The sequence below is a fragment of the Cygnus olor genome, chromosome 3 (assembly GCF_009769625.2).
Source record: "Cygnus olor isolate bCygOlo1 chromosome 3, bCygOlo1.pri.v2, whole genome shotgun sequence".
Classification (NCBI taxonomy): domain Eukaryota; kingdom Metazoa; phylum Chordata; class Aves; order Anseriformes; family Anatidae; genus Cygnus; species Cygnus olor.
In genome coordinates this window covers 10,031,758-10,051,836 of record NC_049171.1, presented here as the reverse complement: position 1 = coordinate 10,051,836, position 20,079 = coordinate 10,031,758, and the positions used below count along the sequence as shown (strand labels likewise).

General features: G+C 53.0%; 1 protein-coding gene across 1 annotated transcript; it reads left to right on the top strand.

The window, feature by feature from the left end:
* Positions 1 to 15,757: 15,757 nt before the first annotated feature.
* GDF7 (growth differentiation factor 7) lies at positions 15,758 to 19,602 on the top strand. The gene is made up of 2 exons (XM_040550785.1): positions 15,758 to 16,100; positions 18,543 to 19,602. Exons 1-2 carry the CDS (start codon positions 15,764 to 15,766, stop codon positions 19,466 to 19,468), a joined length of 1,263 nt encoding a protein of 420 aa, XP_040406719.1. The 5' UTR covers positions 15,758 to 15,763; the 3' UTR covers positions 19,469 to 19,602.
* The last annotated feature ends 477 nt before the right edge of the window (positions 19,603 to 20,079 follow it).

The following is a 20,079-nucleotide window of genomic DNA, read 5'->3' as shown; positions in this document are numbered from 1 at the left end:
ACCGGTGGGAGGATTGTTTGTGAGTGAAGCCCCAGTAATTTTGTCTTCGCTTTTGGGGCCTGTCGGTGTGATGCCTCCCCTGCCCTTCGGTGACACCTCTGTGCTCTCTCCTGAAGTAGAAAGACGTTGCGTGCACTCCCCTGCTGTATCTGCAGGTTGGAAGGGACCTCACCTGCCCCAAGCCCTGCTGCTGCTCCACCAGTCCACCCCACAAAGCCTGCTGCCCTTCACACCAAAACGCTGTCCGCATGAAGTCACTGAGTTCATGTGGAGATGGGTGCTTCAAAAACTGGGGCTATGGTCTGCAAACAGAAGTGACCTCGCAGCCTCAGCATGCTTCTGGGTTCTACCTTTGGCCCGGCAAAATGAGCACCATGTCTGTGTGTGCATGAAGAAGTCCTAACACAGCCCATTTTTGTGATTTCTTAGCAAGTCTCATCATAATGAGTTATTTTTATAACTGCTCAGCCAGTGTCAAAAGAATCACAGATTTGGAAGATAAATGTCTCAGTGTTGCTAACCTCTGAGGCTGTGAAAATAATCATTTGACTTATCCATGACATTAGGGTAGGGGCTTTAATCAGATGGTGACTGTGAAGGGTACATTTATGAGAGAACCTCAGCATAAAAGCTGTACAAAAATCAAACATGACAGGAGCAAACTCTGCAGGTAGAGCTGCCTGCTGGAGCTGAGCAACAGTATTGACTTCTTCAGAAGCAACATCCCTCGATATTTGGAGCATGATTTCACAGAACCACAGAATGATTGAGGTTGGCAGGGGCCTCTGGGTCCATCTGGTCCAACCCCTGCTCCATGAGGGACACCTGGAGCAGGGTGCCCAGGACCACGTTCAGGCGGCTTTTGAAGATCTCCAAGGAGGAGACTCCACAGCCTCTGGGCAACCTGTGCCAGTGCTCGGTCACCCTCATATAAAGAAAGTGTTTCCTCATGTTCAGAGGGGACCTCCTGTGTTCCAGTTTGTGCCCATTGCCTCTTATAAAAAAAGCAACACTTCCATGTTGCTTTGGATGCTACATAGAAAATTTATTCCATTAAACTGTTTTGTTCTCTCTCTCTGTTTTTTTTTTTCCCTCTGTCAGAAAAGAGCCCATGGGTGAGTGTTGGTCAGACCCTCCATTCAGGCCATCGGGTACAGTGGCAGTGGGGCTCCTTCACACACCTGATCACCAACTGGAGACGTGCAGGGGAAGGCTGGCGGGAGGACATGCAGCACATCTGAAAACCAAAATACCAATAACAGTGTAACATCACTAACAAAGTTATGATTTCCTACCATTATTAGACCTACCCTCTGCTGCTCTTCAGCCTCACGGATCTTTCTTGCCTCAGTTCACTTGTGTATGAGCAAAGGAGAGAGGAAGAAACTCTCAACCTTCAGCGCTCCCTTCTTGGGGACTACTGGCTTCTTTCCAGCCTCTTAACTCTCCAGTATTGACTGGTTTGGTTGTTTTATTTTTATCCATTCAGATAACAGCTCCAAGTTGAAGAAGGTGCTCAGAGAAAAGGAGGCTGGTATGATTTTAGTCAAAGACCTCTAGAAAGTGAAGAAGAATGAACAGGAGATAAGTAATTGAGTTAATGGTTGAAGGAACTTCATTTGTGTTCAAGATGTATGAGGATTGGGAAGTGTCCATATGAGAGGAGCTCTTGCTGAAAGATCATCCTATCCTGAAAACTTAAATTAATAGCCCTCGACAACACAAGCATAATGGAGAAGGCAGGTTTTAAACAAAGAATTTAAGGAGAGAGACAGATAACCTTGGCAGCTGGTGTAGAAGTTTCATCACTCAAGCGGCTTTTTCAGTTTCATCATCATCATTATAAAAAATATTTTGTCTGCCATTATCTAAAAAAAGGAAAATATTATGAGTTATTTTCAGAATTCAATAATCACATACCTAGTGTACGTAATGTCAATTGCAATACAGTATCCTTATAAATCTCATGATTTTGGGATACCTTTTGAACATTTGGCTCAGTAATATGGTTCTTGTCATCTTTGAGCACCCACTGTGTAACCACTTGATGGTCTGCATCCTGAGCTGACTTTCATGGGATAAAAACCTTCTTGCCTTCTTTTCATATTAAAGTAACTTAAGTTTCCACTGTATCTAGTGGCTTACCATGTCATGCTATGAAACAAGCACTATCTTGCATCAGAGCTACTATGTCTGGCACTGGCAGGGCTCTCTCAGAGCAGAGGGCTCCTGGAGTCTCAGCAGTGGCTGATAAATGAATAGATATAATAATTTTTTTTCTCAACTCTTCACTGAATCCCTCTTAGGGACCAATTTTTTTTTTCTACTCTGTCTCCATAGTGCCTATCTGCTTTTCTACTTGCTGATTACACACGCAGGAGTGGGTCCTACATGTGTTTCCTTCAGCACAAGGAGAATGCCCCATGTAACAGGGACAGGGCTGAGATGTTACCCTGCACGTTGTGCATAAGCTTTTGTCTAAGGCATCTGATGATGCATGCATCCCACAGCTCACGGAACAAACCTCTGCCCTGCAGCGTCAAACATCAAGAAGACCCTGTCCAAACCACCCTCCAAAACCCTGCTTCCAGACATCCAGCACAGCCCCATGGACACCGCAGACCCAATGCCACAGACAGCCAGGTGAGAGTGACTTCAGCTCAAGGAACGTGAGCATCAGCCATGTCTGCCTCTGGATTAATTTTTCTGTCCACTAGAGAGCACTCAAATACAACCAATAAACCACGGAGAGGTTGCTGGTGCTAACTGCAGTCCCCTCCCTGGGTCTCACCCTTTGGGACCCAGCTGTCCAGCTCCTGTCCAGCAGCACCTACCTGCGCTGACAATCCCAGTGACACCAGTCTAACCCTCAGCTCATGACTCTGAGACCAGTTACCTCGAGATTTTCACTAGCACTGAAGCCAGACAGTGATAGGACTGCATTTGCAGTTGGGGTTGACATTTGTATTTATTTTTCATACACAGTTTAACTCCCCTAAGGAGATTTCAAAACAGAACCCAGAGGAGTTTTCAGTCACATGCCTCAACCCCAAGAGGGCTGTGGGTTGAAGAAGGGGGAGAAGAAAGAAACATAAAGGTTAAAAATCAGCAGCCCACAGTTGCTGTTCCCTGAGACCTTTCCCTATGACAGCACAGAGCATTGTTTGTTGTTGTTGTTGTTGTTTTTGCCAGACTATAGATCATTCTCCATCCACTGGGCTGGGACAGGACAGGCAAGGAGCTACAGAGAGAACTGATAGAGAAACACCAGCCACCCCTCCCCAGCGCCCAGAAAGGGATACAGTCCCATCTGCTCTCTTTTGCAGGACTTGACTCAAAAGCTTTCCCCTCTGCCCTTGCTGTGGTGACATGAAAAATACATGAAGGAAGTTTGCAAGGACTTGGGCAAGCTCAGATGGCTTGGGGGCTGGCAGGTGGCTGCCAAGTTCATGCTATGACACCTGTGAGCTGGCTAACAAGCAGTTCCCGGTCTGTTTGAGGACCCATTTGGTGAGGCAAGGGGAAACCCCGGGCAGCCAGGAGCAGCTGTAGCACAGAGCCCAGACCCGAGAGGTGCAGGGGATGATTCTCCCTGTCCCCTCAGCTCTGGCTGGGACAAAGCAGGTTTGCACCAAGAAGCCTTTTGCCACATGTGCTGGAAACCATCTTCCACAGGCTCCAGGCTCCCACAAAGGGTTAAGGTGAGGAAGGAAAACCTCCCAAAGCCTGTTAAAATACTGAGTGATTTGTGGCCAGTGTCTGTTCATTCAGCTCAATGCAAAGGGGCTGTAGTCCTATGGCTTAATCCCTCCCTGCTCCTCCAGAGGGCAGGGGGGTGGGGGTTTCCACTGGGGCAGGGGGCAACCCCATGAACCCCTCCTAGGGTCACATCCATCTGCCCGCTGACCGCAGCCCCGTCTGGGTGTGATTCTTGGCAGCTTTTGGGTTCGTTCTGCATCTCCCCATAGCTAGCAGGCAAGCCGCAGTGAGTTTATAAGCCCCGGGGGAACTGTCCACCAAATTTTGGATCCCTGGCAAAGCACACTGCTTGTAATCATGGATGTGGGGAAATCAGAGCCCTGCTTAGGGTATAGTAAACAAAACTGGGGGGGAGCAAGGACAGAGGAACATATTTAAAAACAAAATAAATTGGCTATGAAAACACAGTTTAAAACTGAAATGAAACCTTTCCCAGTCTAGATCATGTTGGGAGAAATACAATACTGAAATACTGAAATACAATACTGAAAAGGGCTGCACCGGGGTAATAGGATCCCAGTGAGTGCCCAGTCACTTTATCATTTCTACCGCTATTTGTTTTCAAATGACAATTACAGAACCCAGATGTGAACCACTGGGAGATTTTATATTAAGGCTGGGGTGCTCTGTGAGTTTCAAAGGGAGCTGAAATACCAGATTTAAAGTTCAGTCTTGTTATATGATGTGGTAAGGCTGTTGATGGCCTGTCAAGACAGCCTTTTAATCTACACACCTCCTAAACTTGGGATAGATTTATTCTGGGGAGAAGGGAGGAGATTCATATTGCTGTTCTTCATTATGCCTCATGCTTTTCCCCCCTTCTAACAGTTAACCTGTAATATGATGAGCCACATGTCAGGAATAATCTAGTAGAAACCATAGGTAATCCCTGCTGAAAGATAACCTGGATCTTGCCCTGATGCAGCCTTGGAATTAAAATTCCCTGTCTCTGAAATTTTGAGGTCTTCAGTAAACCATGGATAAATTTCCTGGTAGACAGTGAGGAAGAAAATACGTTACCCTGGTTTGCCTCAGTTTAGAACAAAACAAAACAAAACAAAACAAAATATAACAAAGCCTTACAATACAGAAGATTGTCTATGTTATTTAAAAATATATACAACAGATACAAACAGTATAGTTTTTTGTTTGTTTGTTTGTTTTTCTCTTTTCTTTCTCTCTTATTTATTTATTTATTTATTTTTCCTGAAGACAGTTTCAGGTAGTTGAGTCTATGTAGTTGCAATGAAAAGGGTATTTCCCCAGATCAAGGAAAGGTGAAGGTACAATCAGTAGTTGTACACATTTCCAGGTAGACTCCCAGATATATTGCTTTCATGTTTTTCATGTACATCTTTACCACACACTTGACCTATGCTGTTGACCAAGGACTTTACCTTGTTTTCTGTCACTCCCACCATGTAAGCTTTGGAGGTGTTTATATCTATGCTAATTTATTGGGCTGGAGATGAGCCCAGTCTCTTAGCTTTGGTGCTCACTGTGGTTGCTCATCACCCCTGTGAAGTGTGGAGGTGGCTCTCTTTGTGAAGATCCTTCCTGCAGGAGGGGGAAAAGGCTGAGGTTCATGAAGACCTCGATTCCTCTGCTGGTACAGTTTCAGCCATTTGGGTTAGAGCTGGCCACAAATTTCATTCCTAGATTTCTTTTTAAAAGTATAAAATCTTCCATGGGCACTGTGGGAACAATTCCTCCATTTTACAAGTGATTCTGGGCCTACCTGAAACTCTCCCAAATGGAAAAATTTCAGCTTTTTGAGCTAGCAAGAAAAAGAGAAGGGTGTGGGAAATGAGAAGGCATTAACATGTTATTCTTCAGCATCTCTTCCTAAAATAGGTGTATGCAATTGCTTTGTTGGTCTGTTGCTTCACATGTCTGTCATCCTCACTAAAGAATTTCTTCCTTATATCTAATCTAAATCTACCCTCTTTTAGTTAAAAGCCATTCCTTCTTGTCCTATCACTCCACCCCCTGACAAGGAGTCCCTCCCCAGCTTTCCTGTAGCCCCCTTTAGGCACTGGAAGGTCGCTTTAAGGTCTCTTCAGGGTCTTCTCTTCTCCAGGCTGAACAACCCCAACTCCCTCAGCCTGGCTTCATAGGAGAGGTGCTCCAGCCCCTTGATCATCTTCATGGCCTCCTCTGGACTCATTCTAATACTTTCACGTCCTTCTTGTGCTGGGGGTCCCAGAGTTGAGCTCAGTGCTCCTGGTGGGGTCTCACAAGGGCAGAGCAGAGGGGGAGAATCACCTCCCTCGCCCTGCCAGCCACGCTGCTTTTGATGCAGCCCAGGATATGGCTGGCTTTGTGGGCTGCAAGCACACATTGTTGGCTCATGTTGAGCTTCTCATCAACCACCACCCCCAGGTCCTTCTCCTCAGGGCTGCTCTCAGTCCATTCTCCACCCAGCCTGTGTTTGTGCTTGGGATTGCCCTGGCCCAGATGCAGGGCCTTGCACTTGGCCCTGTTGAACCTCATGAGGCTCACACAGGCCCACCTCTCAAGCCTGTCACGGTCCCTCTGGATGACATCCCTTCCCTCCAGCGTGTTGACCACACCATACAGCTTGATGTTGTCAGCATAGTTTCCAGGAGGATCTGCTCCATGATCTTGCCAGGCACAGAAGTGAGACTGACTGGCTTGTAGTTCCCTAGGCCCTTTTCCCTTTTTAAAAGTGGGGGTTATCTTTCCCCTCTCCCAGTCAGCAGGAACTTCACTAGACTGCCACAATGTCTCAAATATGATAGTTTAGTGGCTTAGCAACTACATCCACCAGTTCCTTCAGGACCCATGGATGTATCTCATCAAGTTGTATAGACCTGTGCACCTTCAGGTTCCTTAGATGGTCTCAAACCTGATCTTCTCCCACACTGGGTGTTTCATCATTCTTCCAGTCCCTGCCTTCGCCTTGTGGAGCCCAGGCCATGTGGCTGGTGCTCTTGTCAGTGAAGACTGAGGCAAAAAAGTCATTGAGTACATCAGCCTTCTCCATATTTCAGGTGACCGGGTCTCCCATTTCCTTCTGGAGAGGGTCCACAGTTCCCCTACTCTTCTTTTTATCACTCATGTACCTGTAGAAGAGATGGCTGGACAGCTTTTAGCTCCTCCAACTATTGTAAAAATTTGGTGGCTGGATGAAAGGTTGGCATTTGTGTCCTATCGAGGGAAAGACTGAAGCATAAACTCTGAAGAAAATTGTCAGGTTTGGCTCATCAGTAGGTCAGTTTCTTTTTGTGTACCTGCAATGTGGAGGAAGTAAAAAGGAAGCAAAATACACATTGTTTATAAACTGAGTTACATTAGTTCTGCCCCTCTTGTTTTAATTCAAGATAATTAATTTGGCAGATGCTAGGAGAAATTACAGTGACCAACCATTTCTGGTGGCAGCAAGCCAGGATGGAGTCACCCAACAGCTCAAGGAGATATGTCTCTGTCTCATAGTGCAACCAGTACAACCTACCAGCCTCTTCCTCTGTGCTGATCTCGTAGACTTGCTTTGTAGTTGATGGAGATAAGGGTGTTTCTGGGAACAGATTTCTGGAAGAACTGTGACCTGCTTCAGGTGCTCACCTCAAGATGTGATGATTTGTCCCCTAAAAGTGCCTATTTTTATCCAGTGGCTATAGAGGGCATGCGGATGATGTACATCTCAATTTACAGTGTCTATGTGTAGGCAATTGAATGAGGCCAAAAAGGTAGAAATTCATGACCTTAAAAGTAGGTCTTGCAATGTTGGTGCCCTCATGAACCCTCATTAATGATGGCACCTCATGGTGCCCTCATTAAATATATATCTGTCTATCACAGTAATTGAAAATCAAGTCAGTACAGTCTTTGCAGCTAAGAGAGCAATACAGTTGATGAGTGTCTAGCAAATCTCACACTTATGTTGTAGATCTGCAGTTGAAATGAATCTACCCTACCTGCTTCCTTAACCCACTCCTTCAAAACAGCAACTACTAAAATAATACAATATGGGTGTTGGAGATTTTATAGAAATAGATGATGGTCCTTCAGAAAGATAGGGGAAAATACAACTCTAGAGATGTATGTAACCATTTATGCTACAGTGGCGCAGCATACACTTCTGACATTTTTCTTTTGAGCTAAGTTTTCAGCTGCCCATAATGCAAGGAGAAGCAACCACCACCTGGTGAGAGAAACAATCAAACTGAGAAGAATGGAAGTGAAGTTTCCTTGAAAGACCATGTTATTCTAGCTGGTCCTACAACCATATGTATCTAATCCCTCATCATAGGACTCGAGCCTCTGCTGAAAGCAGGCACCTAGGTGTTCAAAGACACAATTACAAAACCAGGATGGTGAATGCTACCAAAGCGTTACACACTCAGGTGAATTGGTCTGGGCCGTGCTGATCTGGAGAGTTGAAAGGGAGATGCAGGAGTCATGGTCAAGTGATCATGGAAGGTGCTCTTCCTTCCCCAGACTCCTTCAGGAACATCAGGAACAGTGCAAAGCTGAAAATTAACCTATAGTTTTTCCTTAATCTTTCACCCAAGCTGCCTGCAGCAGCAGGCCAAGACCCATTACCAGAGAGATGGAGAAGCTAAAATGGGAGTGAGTGTTGTTGTCCCATGGTCCTGGCCAGAGGTGGCTTATTATATCCATCTCTAGGGGAGTGCTCTTTGTTGCCCTCCCAGCTGACTTCTCAGCTCCCCACCAAATACCGAAGGTCTGGACCTTTCTATCTTCAAAAGAAAGCATTGGTTATCAGATATGCAAGGCTCAATCCAGCCTTGCTGGAATAAAGTTTTAAAAGAATGAAGGCGAGAGTTTGCACTGGAAAGAGCTGGATTTCCAACACAGAAGCTCATCAGCTACCCTGCTTTGGCCTCCAGCATCTCCAGGGCACCATTTGCACAAGTAAATCAAACAATGCCAGGGAGCAAGGACTGACACTGCTGTCAGCACTGTGACATTGGTAAAAGGATCCCTGGCACATTTTCAACCTAGGACTCTGCTGAGCAGTTCCTGGGACAATTCAGTCGTTAACACAGGCCAGGGCCCATTCCCACCCAACAGCTTGTGCTTGGTCATCAGGCTTGGAGGCTGGGAGAGTTTAGCCATATGGACGTGGGCTAGTCCACAACAATTGACCTCGGTGCCAAAGAGTGGTCGTACAAACATTTAATTTGCTTGTATAGATGTAGCCAAAGTGGCTAGTTCTGCTTCCACAATTGTGTCCACCTGGAGAACTCATGGGAAGACTTAACAGTCTGTACATTTACAGCCTGTCCTACACATACTGTACAGCCCTCACTGTACAGAGTAAAGACTTGAGAAGATTCAGAGCTGGATTCACTTGCAGTTTCCAAATCACTAAATCAGCAAGGCCCAGGAAGACCTTAAGTCTCTTTGTGTCTTTGGTTCTTATTAAAACAGCCAGCCCAGACTTAATCCACACTGTAGGGTGAGGTGTTGCAGGAAGGATATGGGCAGAATTTAACACCTCCTTATTCCAGGAGCAAAGCGCTTGTTAGCAAACCAGTAGCTGCCTGCCAGACACTTATTTCATTTCATTTCATACAACCACATCAAATCATTTCCAGCTGCTCTTTCATTGTGGACACAGAGCGAGGAGCCCAGAATGGCATATTTTGATTTACTGACCTGGTGGGACCAATGTGTAAATGACAGAAATAGCCAGAACTCCCAATACACTACTGACATGACCCACAAGCAGTGGTGTGGTCTTGAAGGATTTCTTCTATACCGGGAAGATGCATCACGTATTTTTTCTGCTAAATTCTGATGATCATCTCATATGGGAACACGTTTTGTTCAGGTGCTTAAATAGGCACCTGGGGTTGTTCTGCAGGCTGCAAGGCACCCGAGACATCCACATGGTGCTGGCAGAGAAGGCGGAAGATGTAGGGCAGACCAACTCTTTCCTGAGAGCAGCTGCAGATCTGCCAGCACCCAGGGAGTCTCACGAGTAAGCATCTGAGATGGCATCAGGTGCCTGGGCCAGCACGTGAGTGTTGGTAGGTAGGAACAGGCGGGATGGCAAGGCAAACTGAGCGTGTTGCCTGCATCAAATAAATAAGGCAGAAATGTATGTTACCTATACACTAAAGTCAGCACAGCCCACGCCAGCTTGTAGGCTCTGCAAGGAGCTGTAGGTACGCAGCCAGGACCATGTGCCATCGTACCGTGTTAGCAGAGAGAGGTCTTTGCTAACAGGATCCCACCCTGTAACGGGCATCCCACCCTCTAATAGGATCGGGCATCCCACCCTGCAACGGGCCTGTGTGGTTTTGCACAGGCTGTGCCTGCCCAGGAGCCTTCAGCTTCAGTGGGAGCACAAAACGGGCAGGGGCTGTGGGATTTAGTACATTGCACGTACCTCTTCTTAATACCTGTACTGGGCAAAGATACATGGATGAAAAGCTTGTTTACGGTAAAGTTGTGTGAAGCTTATATAGTAAGGCTGTGTAAAGGTCCCTTTGCTGTGTTTTCAAATATGTATATATATATATTATAACCTTATATATAATATATATATTATATTGTTATTATGTATATATTACATATATATATTACATATATATAATATTATTATGTATTTATTAACTTGGGGGCTTTTTGAGACAGAGGTGGGACAATGCAGAGGTAAAGATGCTGATCCTGCAACTGACAGTGACATTGGTGGTAGGGGGATGGCTGGACCAGATGATCTTGGGTGTCTCTTCCAACCTTAATGATTCTCTGATCCTATGATCTGGGCACGTCTGGGCTCCACCACGGCTCGCTGCTATAAATCCCTTGGCCGGGAGGTGGTGCTCCTGCCCCGGGAGATGTCCCTCGCTGCCAGCCCGGAGCTTTCCCCCCTGCTCCGGTCCCACCGCAGCAAGCCCCAGCTCCGTGGGCTGCGTGGGGATGGTCCTCTGGGAGGGGCTCTCCTCCTCTGCTCTGCTCGAGAGGCCCAGGAGTTGGTGTGGTGGTAAAAAGGAGTCTTCTGAGCTCCTCGGTTTGTCCCGTGGGCTCTGTGGGGTCTTTCGGGGGAGAGGCGCCTCTCCTAAGCAGCGCCCCAGCCAAACCTGCGTGGTGTGGGACACAGCACAGGCCACCGGGCAAGGGCACACAGCTCTGGTGAGGAGGTCGAAAAGAGAGGAGCGGGGGTGGTGTGTCTGGCCACAGCGGGGAGCTCCTCTCTCTGGGGGGTTAGACCTGGGGGCAGTGGTCTGAGCCTGCAGTGGCTGAGAGAGCAGAGGGCTTGGGTCTGGCAGACAGGGCTGCGGCAAGGACAAAGCCTGCTGGAGCTGGGGAGATGGCGGTGAAGGGCTGTGTACGGTGCTTCCTTAGGCCCCCTCGGTGCCCACAGGAAAGCCCTGTTCCAGACTGGCCTCCCCTTTGGGACCAGCCGATACCCTCTAGCTGCAGGAGAGCGTTTCTCCTGGTGGCACCTCACATGGGGCAGGTGGGGATGGGGAGGCAGCGGAGGTGGCTCTGTGCGGGAAGACCAAAACCTCTGTGGCAGCTCCCTCGGCTGGGCTCCTCCGTTAACGCTGTAGGAGCCATGTCTGGAGGGCTCGCTCTCCCGCCAGCAGCTATAAGTGGGAGGAAGGTGAATAATCAGACCGAGAAAAAAGCCCGGATGAAGAGAGGTGAGTCCCAGCCACATGCCAGCGTGGGCTACCTCTGTACCCATGGCCCAGCAGCTGCGGTTTGGGGCACTGGCAAGCGACCTGCTGGCTCGGCGCTCCTCAAAAACAAATGGGCTTTTAAAAAACTGACTGGGCTCTCCACTGCATTTTGGCTTGCAGTCTTCAAGTGGCTTATGCCAGACCCTGCTGGCCAGCTGCTGAACATGACAGGTTTCCCCAAGGGGAATGGAAAGCCTAATTCAAGGAGAGGTTTTTTTTTTTTTTTTTTTTTTCCAGGAGGGCTGAGCTCTCAGCATGGCATTTCCATGTCTCCTGTCCCTTACCTACAGCACAGCATGCAAGCAGAAAGTGCTGTGAGACAAGCATGGCTTTACACATCCAGATCGCAGTGATGTGAGGTCTCTGGCCTGAAGGAAAGCAGCCCTACGGGGTTTGGAATCCTGATGTTACACGCATTGACTTCATACCTTGATTTGCCTTATCTTCCCTGCCTGTCACTGCGCAGACAATCAGAAAATAATAAATAAATAAATAAATAAATCAGCTTGGCTTCGGTTTCCATAAGTTTTGGAAAGACTCGCTAGGAGATTTGGAAAGCAAATGATGCTGACTCTTGGTTACCTGCTGAGCTGGCCCTGCCAGCACTTGCAGCCCTCTCATTATAAGACATTTCTTAAGTGAAGCCACAAGAGGTTTCTTGCACGGTCGCTACATGAAAACATATTCGTCCAAATACCCACAAGCATCAATACTGTGACTGCTGGAAACTTGCTCAAGACTTGAAAATTTGGTGGAGCCCCACTGGGCTTGGCTGGTGGAAACGGCCACAAACACCTCCGGCTGTGAGGCGCGGAGGAATTTTGTCACTGCAGTTTATTTTTGTTCTATCAAACCATGCCAATGACAGGAAAAGGTGACACATGGCTCTGTGGCTGTGCCACCAGGTTCATGGTTAGTCTTCGAGGATGTCTTCTGTGCCTCCGTCTCCTCCTCCGAGAATTCACCTTCCACGGCTGGTGGGGTGTTTGCCCTCCTGGTTCAACCGAGTATCTCCCTCTTCCCTCTGGTGAGGAGCACCTGCAGGGTAGCCCCCCCCTGTGCCAGTGACAGTCCCAAAAAGGGGGTGCAGCTGTGGCAGGAGAGTCCACCCCAGCCAGGACTCAGCCCTGCGGCATAGAAGCAAATCGGGGATCTGCTTCACATGCAAAGGCCCCCTGACCACCACGGGGGACGGAGAGGGTCTAGCAGGAGCACCCCTTCCTTCCAAAAACCCAGCCGGCGTCTGGGGAAGGAAGGGAGAGACCGTGGTATGATGTAGGACCTCTCCCTGGCACACAAACCTTGGCTTCGTGTTATTAGGGACAGGTTCTTGGGGAAACAGGCGAGGAAAATGCAGCCCTTTATCTTCACCTTAGGTTCTGGTTCATTTAATGTTACGAATAGTGCAGTGGGACATCTCAGGGCTGTGTTTTTCAGTCTGTACTGGAGGATTTGTAAGAGTAAAGAAGGGGTGGAGCAAGGAAGCAGGGCTGGAGCCAGCCTCACCACCTTGGTAGAGGGCCACCGTGGGCCGGGGAACGTCGCTGTGCCTGCAGCAATGGGAGCGCCCTCGGGAGGAGCGGGTCTCTGCCGGTGGAGTCAAGCGGACGTCGAATCTCCCGTGGTTATACGGGTGCTTTTTCTGCATAAACTTGCTAATTGAGTTGTAAAATAAAACTCCAGCCTTTCCTCTCCAATTTCTGCTGCTGCAGCAGCGTGCTAATTTGGTTTTGGAAGGGGGCTGGTAGAAGGTGGCCCTTTGCCAGCGTGAAATTGTGCGCGGCAGAGAGAGGGGGGAGTGGGGAAGGGCTGGGGCAGGAGCTGGGGCTGCACCGTGTGGGACCGGGGCACTTCGGGGACCTCCTGCAGCTGGGCTGGGCTGGTGCAAATTCAAGCCCAAAAGGGTTTAGAAGAAGCTGTGATGGAGAACAGATGGGAAGATCAATGCTCATGCACCTCCACAGATGTTGGGTGGTGGAATAGAAGGGCTGGGGGATGCACAGCAGGGCAGGATTTGCTCCTTGGGCTCTGTGTGCCCACGTGTGTGTCACCTGGGGCTGTGTGGGTGTCCGTGTGCCTGTGTTCGTGCCTTCGGATGGGATCTGGAGGTGGGAACCCAGCAGCACGTGGGGGGGACTGGCGCTGAACAGAGGTGCTGGTCTGGGGCTGAAAAAGCCTCGGGGGAAAGAGAAAACTCAGGCTCTCCACTGAGTCAATAGATTCTTTTTTTTTTTTTTTTTTATAATGATAGGCGGGAAAAATGCAGTCATGGTTCCAATCCCCTTGAATTTGGAGGAGCTGGGGGTTCCTCACGAGTGACAGACATTATTTTTGCACCTTTCACCATTGCCCATGAAATGGTCTGGATGAGAGGAATCCAGGCAGGAGGCTCCAGAATTCATTGCAAGAAGCCCTGGTGGACATGCCGGGTATTTTCTAAAGCTCAGCAGTCCTTCCCCTCACACCCTTCCATCCTTCCCCTGACCCTTTCACTTGACCATGACACTTTCCCCGAACAAACCCAGGGAGTGGGAGCCCCCACGTGGGGCATGGTCCGTGGGTGTGGGGCCACCGGTGGAGGTGGGGAAGGTTTAGGGTTAGGGATGGGAGGTGTGGGACAGGATGGGGCTTTTCCACCTTCATGTCTTTGGGATGGGATTTAACAAGGGGTGAAAAGCAGAAGAAAAGCAGGCAGTGAAGGCTTCAGCCTGCCCTTCCTCTGCCTCCAGCCAGGTGAGGGCTCCTGGCGGTCACAAATTGCTGGGCAAGTGGTGGCGATTGTGCAAATTGGACAAAGTGTGCAAAAGTAAAGCGTAGAAGCCACGCAAACCATCATGCAAACACCGCTGAAGCCATGCGGATGCCATGCGGGCGTTGTGCAAGCCATGTCGGGCGTGCAAACGGCGAGCGAAGACCGTGCAAGTGTGCGAGGCGTGCAAACTGGGACGTTGTCCCGGGAGCTGCGGCGGCTCCTCGCCGCTACGTGCACGGACGGAGCAAATCCGCCGGTTGGCATTAGAAACCCGCTGGTGATCCCGCACCCAAAGCACCTGTAAAACCCCAGCCGAAAGAAATGCGAGAGGCCGGAGTGACAACGCTCGTGAGAAGCGATTGTTTGGGGGGGGGGGAGGAAAAACGCCGTGTTTGTTTTGGCCAAACACCTACATTCCTTCCAATAAATCATCAGAGCGCTTGTTTTTGTATTTGCGGAGAAATCGCAACAGACATAACCAGGGACTTAAGAGACTTGAAATAACATCCTAGAAAATACCCCACATTGTTATTTTAATCGAGACCCAAGGAAACATCTGAATTTTACCAAGGAAACCCTCCGTGTGAGGGAAAACATCAGCCCGCAGCCCGGCCGGGCTTTGTTTTGCTGTGGGCTCGGTGTCCCGGGGCGGGCAGAGGGTCCCCGGGGCCACCGGTGTCCGGGTCCCCCGGCTGGGGTCTGCATCCTCAGCAGTGCGGGGTGAAACCCCCTGCCCCGAAGTGCTCGGGGATTGGGGTTGGCGTTGGGGTTGGGATTGGGGTTAGGGTAGGGATTGGCGTTGGGGTTGGGGTTGGGATTGGGGTTGGGATTGGGGTTGGGGTTGGGGTTAGGGTTGGGGTTGGGGTTGGGATTGGAATTGGGGTTGGGGTTAGGGTAGGTAATGGGGTTGGGGTTGGGGTTGGGGGGTTCCCCTACCCAAATGGCAGAGGGGGCGGCATGGGTGTCCCCTCCAGCCTGGCACCGAGGGCTGCCCTCCAAAGCAAGTGCTGGAGGTGTCCCCTCCCCACAACAAGGTGCCCCCACCCCAAATAACTCTCACCCTGCATCGTGCGGTTCCCACCTCCGTTCCGTTACCCCCTCTATCGGCATGCTTAGGGTCCCCCCCACTGCATACAAACTCCGTTTTCTCAGCCATCCCAAATCAGGCTGCAGCTTCAGATCCCTTTTTTTCCCCCCCAACCCCTCCGAGCACTTTAGCGACTCCCCCTACCCCATTTAGGAACCACGTCGCGGGGGGGGGGGGGGGGGGGGAGGCTCACCTGCGGACAAAGACGGGGGGTGGGGGGAGGAAGAAAAAAGAGGGGGGGGGGGGGGGCGGGAAAAAAAGGGAGGGGGTGGCCGGAGGATTTGGGGCGGGGGCGGCGCCCGGGCGGGGCCGCGCTGCCGGCAGGGGGCGCCGCGGGCGGGAGGCGACGGCGGCGGCGGCGACGGCGGCGGCGAAGGCGGCGGCGGCGGCGGCGGCGGCGGCGCCGGGGCGAAGGACGATGCTCAAAAGGCGGCGGGGAGCGGCGGCGGCAGCAGCACCGCGCCGAGCGCCCCGGCCGCCGCCATGCGCCTCCCCGCCGCCGCCCTCTGCCTCTGCCTCCTCGGCGCCTGCCGCCTCCGCCGGGGGCTGGAGGCAGCCGCCGTGCTCGGCCAGCCGGCGGCGTCCCCCCCGCGACCCTCGGCGGCCGCGCCTTCCTCCTCCTCCTCCTCCTCCTCCTCTTCCTCCTCCTCCTCCTCCGTCTCCTCCTCCTCCTCCTCCTCCTCCTCCTCCTCTCCGCCGCGCAACGGCACCGTGGTGCCCCACCACTACATGGTGGCCCTCTACCAGCGCCTGGCCGCCCGCCGGGGTGCCGGCCGCCCCGCCGCCACGGTGACGGGCTTCGCGGAGCGGGGGCGCAGCGGTGAGAGCCGGGGGGTGGCCCTGGGGGCCGGGGGGGGGCGGGGGGGGGGTGCGCGGCGGGATGGGGTTTGTAGGGGGGGGAAAGGGGGGGAAGGGGGCTGTGCCGGGGGATGGGGAGCGGTGGGGAGCGGGACGGGGGCGCAGCGGCGCGGTGGGGAGCGGTGGGGAGTGGGGTGGGGGCTGCGCAATGGGATGGGGGTCGCTGGGGACTGGGGTGGGTCTCGTTGGGGACCGGGGTGGGGGCTGCGCAATGGGACAGGGCTCGTTGGGGACCGGGGTGGGGGCTGCGCAATGGGACAGGGCTCGTTGGGGACCGGGGTGGGGGCTGCGCAATGGGACAGTGCTCGTTGGGGAGCGGGATGGGGTCTGCGCAGTGGGATGAGGCTCCTTGGAGAGCGGGATGGGGTCTCCGCAGCTGGATGGTGATCCTTGGGGAGCGGGATGGGGTCTGCGCAGTGGGATGAGGCTCCTTGGAGAGCGGGATGGGGTCTCCGCAGCTGGATGGTGATCCCTGGGGAGCGGGATGGGGTCTGCGCAGTGGGATGAGGCTCCTTGGGGAGCGGGATGGGAGCTGCGCAATGGGATAGGGCTCGTTGGGGACCGGGATGGGGTCTCCGCAGCGGGATGAGGCTCTCTGGGGAGTGGGGTGGGGTCTCGGCAGTGGGATGGAGACCTTTTGGGAGCGGGGTCCCCCGTTTCGGGTACGGGGCGGTGCGGTGGGATGGGGTTTGCCGGGGAGCGGGGTCCCCCCCGTCGGGGCGCGCACGGGGCTGTGCGCGGTGCGGGACGCCCCTTCCGCGGTGTTTTAATAGGGAACGGGGCCGTGCGCGGGGATCGGGCTCCGAAAAAGGCCGGGGGGGGGATGCAGGGGGTGGCGAACGGGGTCGTGGACGCGGTTGGGGCTGGGGGAGAGCGGGGACCGGCCCGGTGCGGGTAGGGATGCTCAGGCAGCGAGGGTGGCGCCGGGGATGCCGCTGGGGCTGCGGTGCGGAGATTTTGGGGCCGGGACGGGGACAGAGTGCGGCTGCTCGGGGGGCTCTGCCTCGAGGTCCCTTTCCCCTTCTCCCCCTTTTTTTTTCCCCCTTCACACCCCCAGATCTAACGCTAAGCATCGAACAGACGCACAGGCGCGCTTAACGATGTATTTTTACATATGCCCGCGTGCCCGTCGCATCCTCCCGACGAAGTTTTCATGGGGAAAAAAAAAAAAAAAACACAAAAAAACATTAAATCAGAGCCCCCCGATCGAAATACGATGAAAAGCCAAAGGGAAAAGCAGCCCCCCCCCAATCCAGTGGGTGCCGCTGGGGTGCGGAGCCCCCCCAGCCCCCTGCCCGCTGCGGGGCCGCATCCTGCTGGCGGTGTGGGCAGGGGGCTGGTGCTGGGAGCGGCCGGGGACCGAGCGGGGACCGGGGGAAGATGCTCCGGCAGGAGGGAGGGCAGTGCCCTGCGAGCTGCAGCGCAAAACGAAACCAGATGCACTCTTGAAAGGGATCTCCTTATCTGGCCTCGCAGGAGTTTTAGAGCTGCTTTAAAAGAAAATAATAATAATAAATGACGGGGAGAAAAGTCTTTCCCACAAGGAGCACGGTGCGGGCTGTGGCGCGGGGGCATCGGGCTCTGCGGGCACAGGCTGGGGTAACCGCGGGGCTGGGGCTCGGCAGCGGCGTTTGCTGCACGCCCTGGTCAGGTTAGAGAGGAGAAAACAAAACACCAAGCCTCCCAGAACTCATTCATCTTCCCCTCTGCCACCGCTTCTTCTTGTTTTTTGTTTTTTGTTTTTTTTTTTAATTCACATCTAGTGTATTTAATCAGTACCAGAAACTGCACGAGTCCATGTTTGGGCTTTGGACCCACCAAAAATAGTGACAAAAGCAGGCTGGGCTCACTGTCAGCTCCTGCGTCAGACACCCCGAAGCAGCATCCCCGACGGGCGCGCCCTGCCTGCGAGGGAAAAGGAGATTTTTTTGCAGTGGTTTCCGTGGCATGGCCGAGGGCCGGAGGGGGGGGGACAAAGGGCAGGAGCACTCGGTGACAGCCTGCGCACTGGGGACTGCGCCGCGTGGTGTCGGAGGGGGCTTCCCATGCCAAAACGGGTGCGGGGCGGCGATGTGCCCCGCAGCTGGGGGCGCTGAAACGCTCAGGAGGAGGCAGAGGACACCTCGGGACACGGGGAGCCGCTTCCATCCCTCCCTCCCTCCTTCCCTCCCTCCCTCCCCGCCTTCTCCTTCCCCGTTTTGTTCCCACCACCTCCAGGCAGGGTGACCCTGCTGGGACACACTGCCGCGTCCCTCCCCGCTGGGATGCTCAGCGTGCCTTCTCCCCCGTTCGCTCCTCGCGCCTCTGCAGCAAGAGCTTGGCTTCAGCTGGCTGGGTTTTTATATTCCTTCTTCTTTTTTTTTTTTTTTTTTTTTTTTTGGTTTGTGTGTTTTATCTCTTCCAGATGCCTCCCTGTCCACCCCCGAGCAGCGGTACCTCTTTGACATCTCCAGCCTGCCCGAGGCAGAGGAGGTGACGGGCGCGGAGCTGCGGGTCCTGCGCGCCCTCCCCGAAAACCGCAGCTTGGCCCTGTCCCCCGAAGGCACCTTCCACCACCTCCTCCTCTCCACCTGCCCCAGCCGCGACGGCGAGGAGCCCCGACTGCTGGACTCCAGGGCTGCAGACGTTTTGGACGCGGGCTCCTCCAGATGGGAGGTGTTCGACGTCTGGGAAGCGCTGCGGGGCCGCAGGGAGAGGTCTCCGTCGGGCAAGCTGCTGTGCTTCCTGCTGAGGATCGTGTCGGATCACTCGGGGCGGCTCCTGCCCCCCCGGCAGCTGGGCTTCAGCAAGCCCCGGCCGCAGCCCCACGAGCGAGCCCTGCTCGTGGCCTTCTCCCGCACCCAGAGGAAGGAGAACCTCTTCAAGGAGATCCGGGATAAGATCAAGGCTCTGGGCAGCCCCCCGTTCCTGGAGCCCCCCGATCCCGGCCGGGAGGCGTACCCCAAGCGGAGGAAGAGGAGGACCGCTGCCGTCGCCGGCCGCGCCGGGGGCAGAGGCCACGGGAAGAAGGCCAAGACCCGCTGCAGCAGGAAGCCCCTGCACGTGAACTTCAAGGAGCTGGGCTGGGACGACTGGATCATCGCCCCCCTGGATTACGAGGCGTATCACTGCGAGGGGGTCTGCGACTTCCCCCTGCGCTCCCACCTGGAGCCCACCAACCACGCCATCATCCAGACCCTGATGAACTCCATGGACCCAGAGTCCACCCCCCCGAGCTGCTGCGTGCCCTCCAAGCTCAGCCCCATCAGCATCCTCTACATAGACTCCGGGAACAACGTGGTTTACAAGCAGTACGAGGACATGGTCGTGGAGACGTGCGGCTGCAGGTAGCAATTTCTGCAGCTCTCCCCCTCCCTGCCCCGCCTGGCAGCCCCATTTTATATATATAAGTAGAAATATATATATATATATATATATATATAAAATATATATATATATACATACGCATCCTGGTGTGTGCCTTCCCAAAAGCCAAGCTAAGAGCCCCCTGCCCTCCCGGGGCTGCCCTGGCCGTGAGCCTGGGAGGGATGGGGAGACCCTCCCCGCAGACAGCTTCTTTCTCAAAGTTTTGGGGTTTTCTGCCAAATTGCCTCGGCGGAGGAAGGTGGGAGGGACACAGCATCGGGTCAGCATCGCCCTCTGGCCGTGGCAGCGGGGTGCAGGGGCGGTGGGAGCTCTCTTTTCGGAGTGTAAAAGGACACATCTTCGGTGTATCTGGGGAGAAGCAAAGCCCCAGGTTCCCCAGGGAAGAGCCATTTAGCTTGGGTTCTTATTTTTCCAAATAATCTGGCTATAAAAAGGCCAGGCTCCACCCCACCTTCCTCTGGCACCAGTTTTACAGCGAGCTCCATCCCTCCCTGCCTCTCCCCCATCCCCTAAGGGAGCCCGGATCCGCCAAAAGAGAGACTTTTAACTCGCAAACAGCTGAGCTGGGTAGAGCA

Bases quoted from the DNA above. Each gene is read 5' to 3' on its own strand.
- GDF7 (XM_040550785.1), top strand. From the start codon at position 15,764: ATGCGCCTCCCCGCCGCCGCCCTCTGCCTCTGCCTCCTCGGCGCCTGC. The intron at 16,101-18,542 runs GTGAGAGCCGGG...TATCTCTTCCAG, and splicing joins CGCGGAGCGGGGGCGCAGCG to ATGCCTCCCTGTCCACCCCC.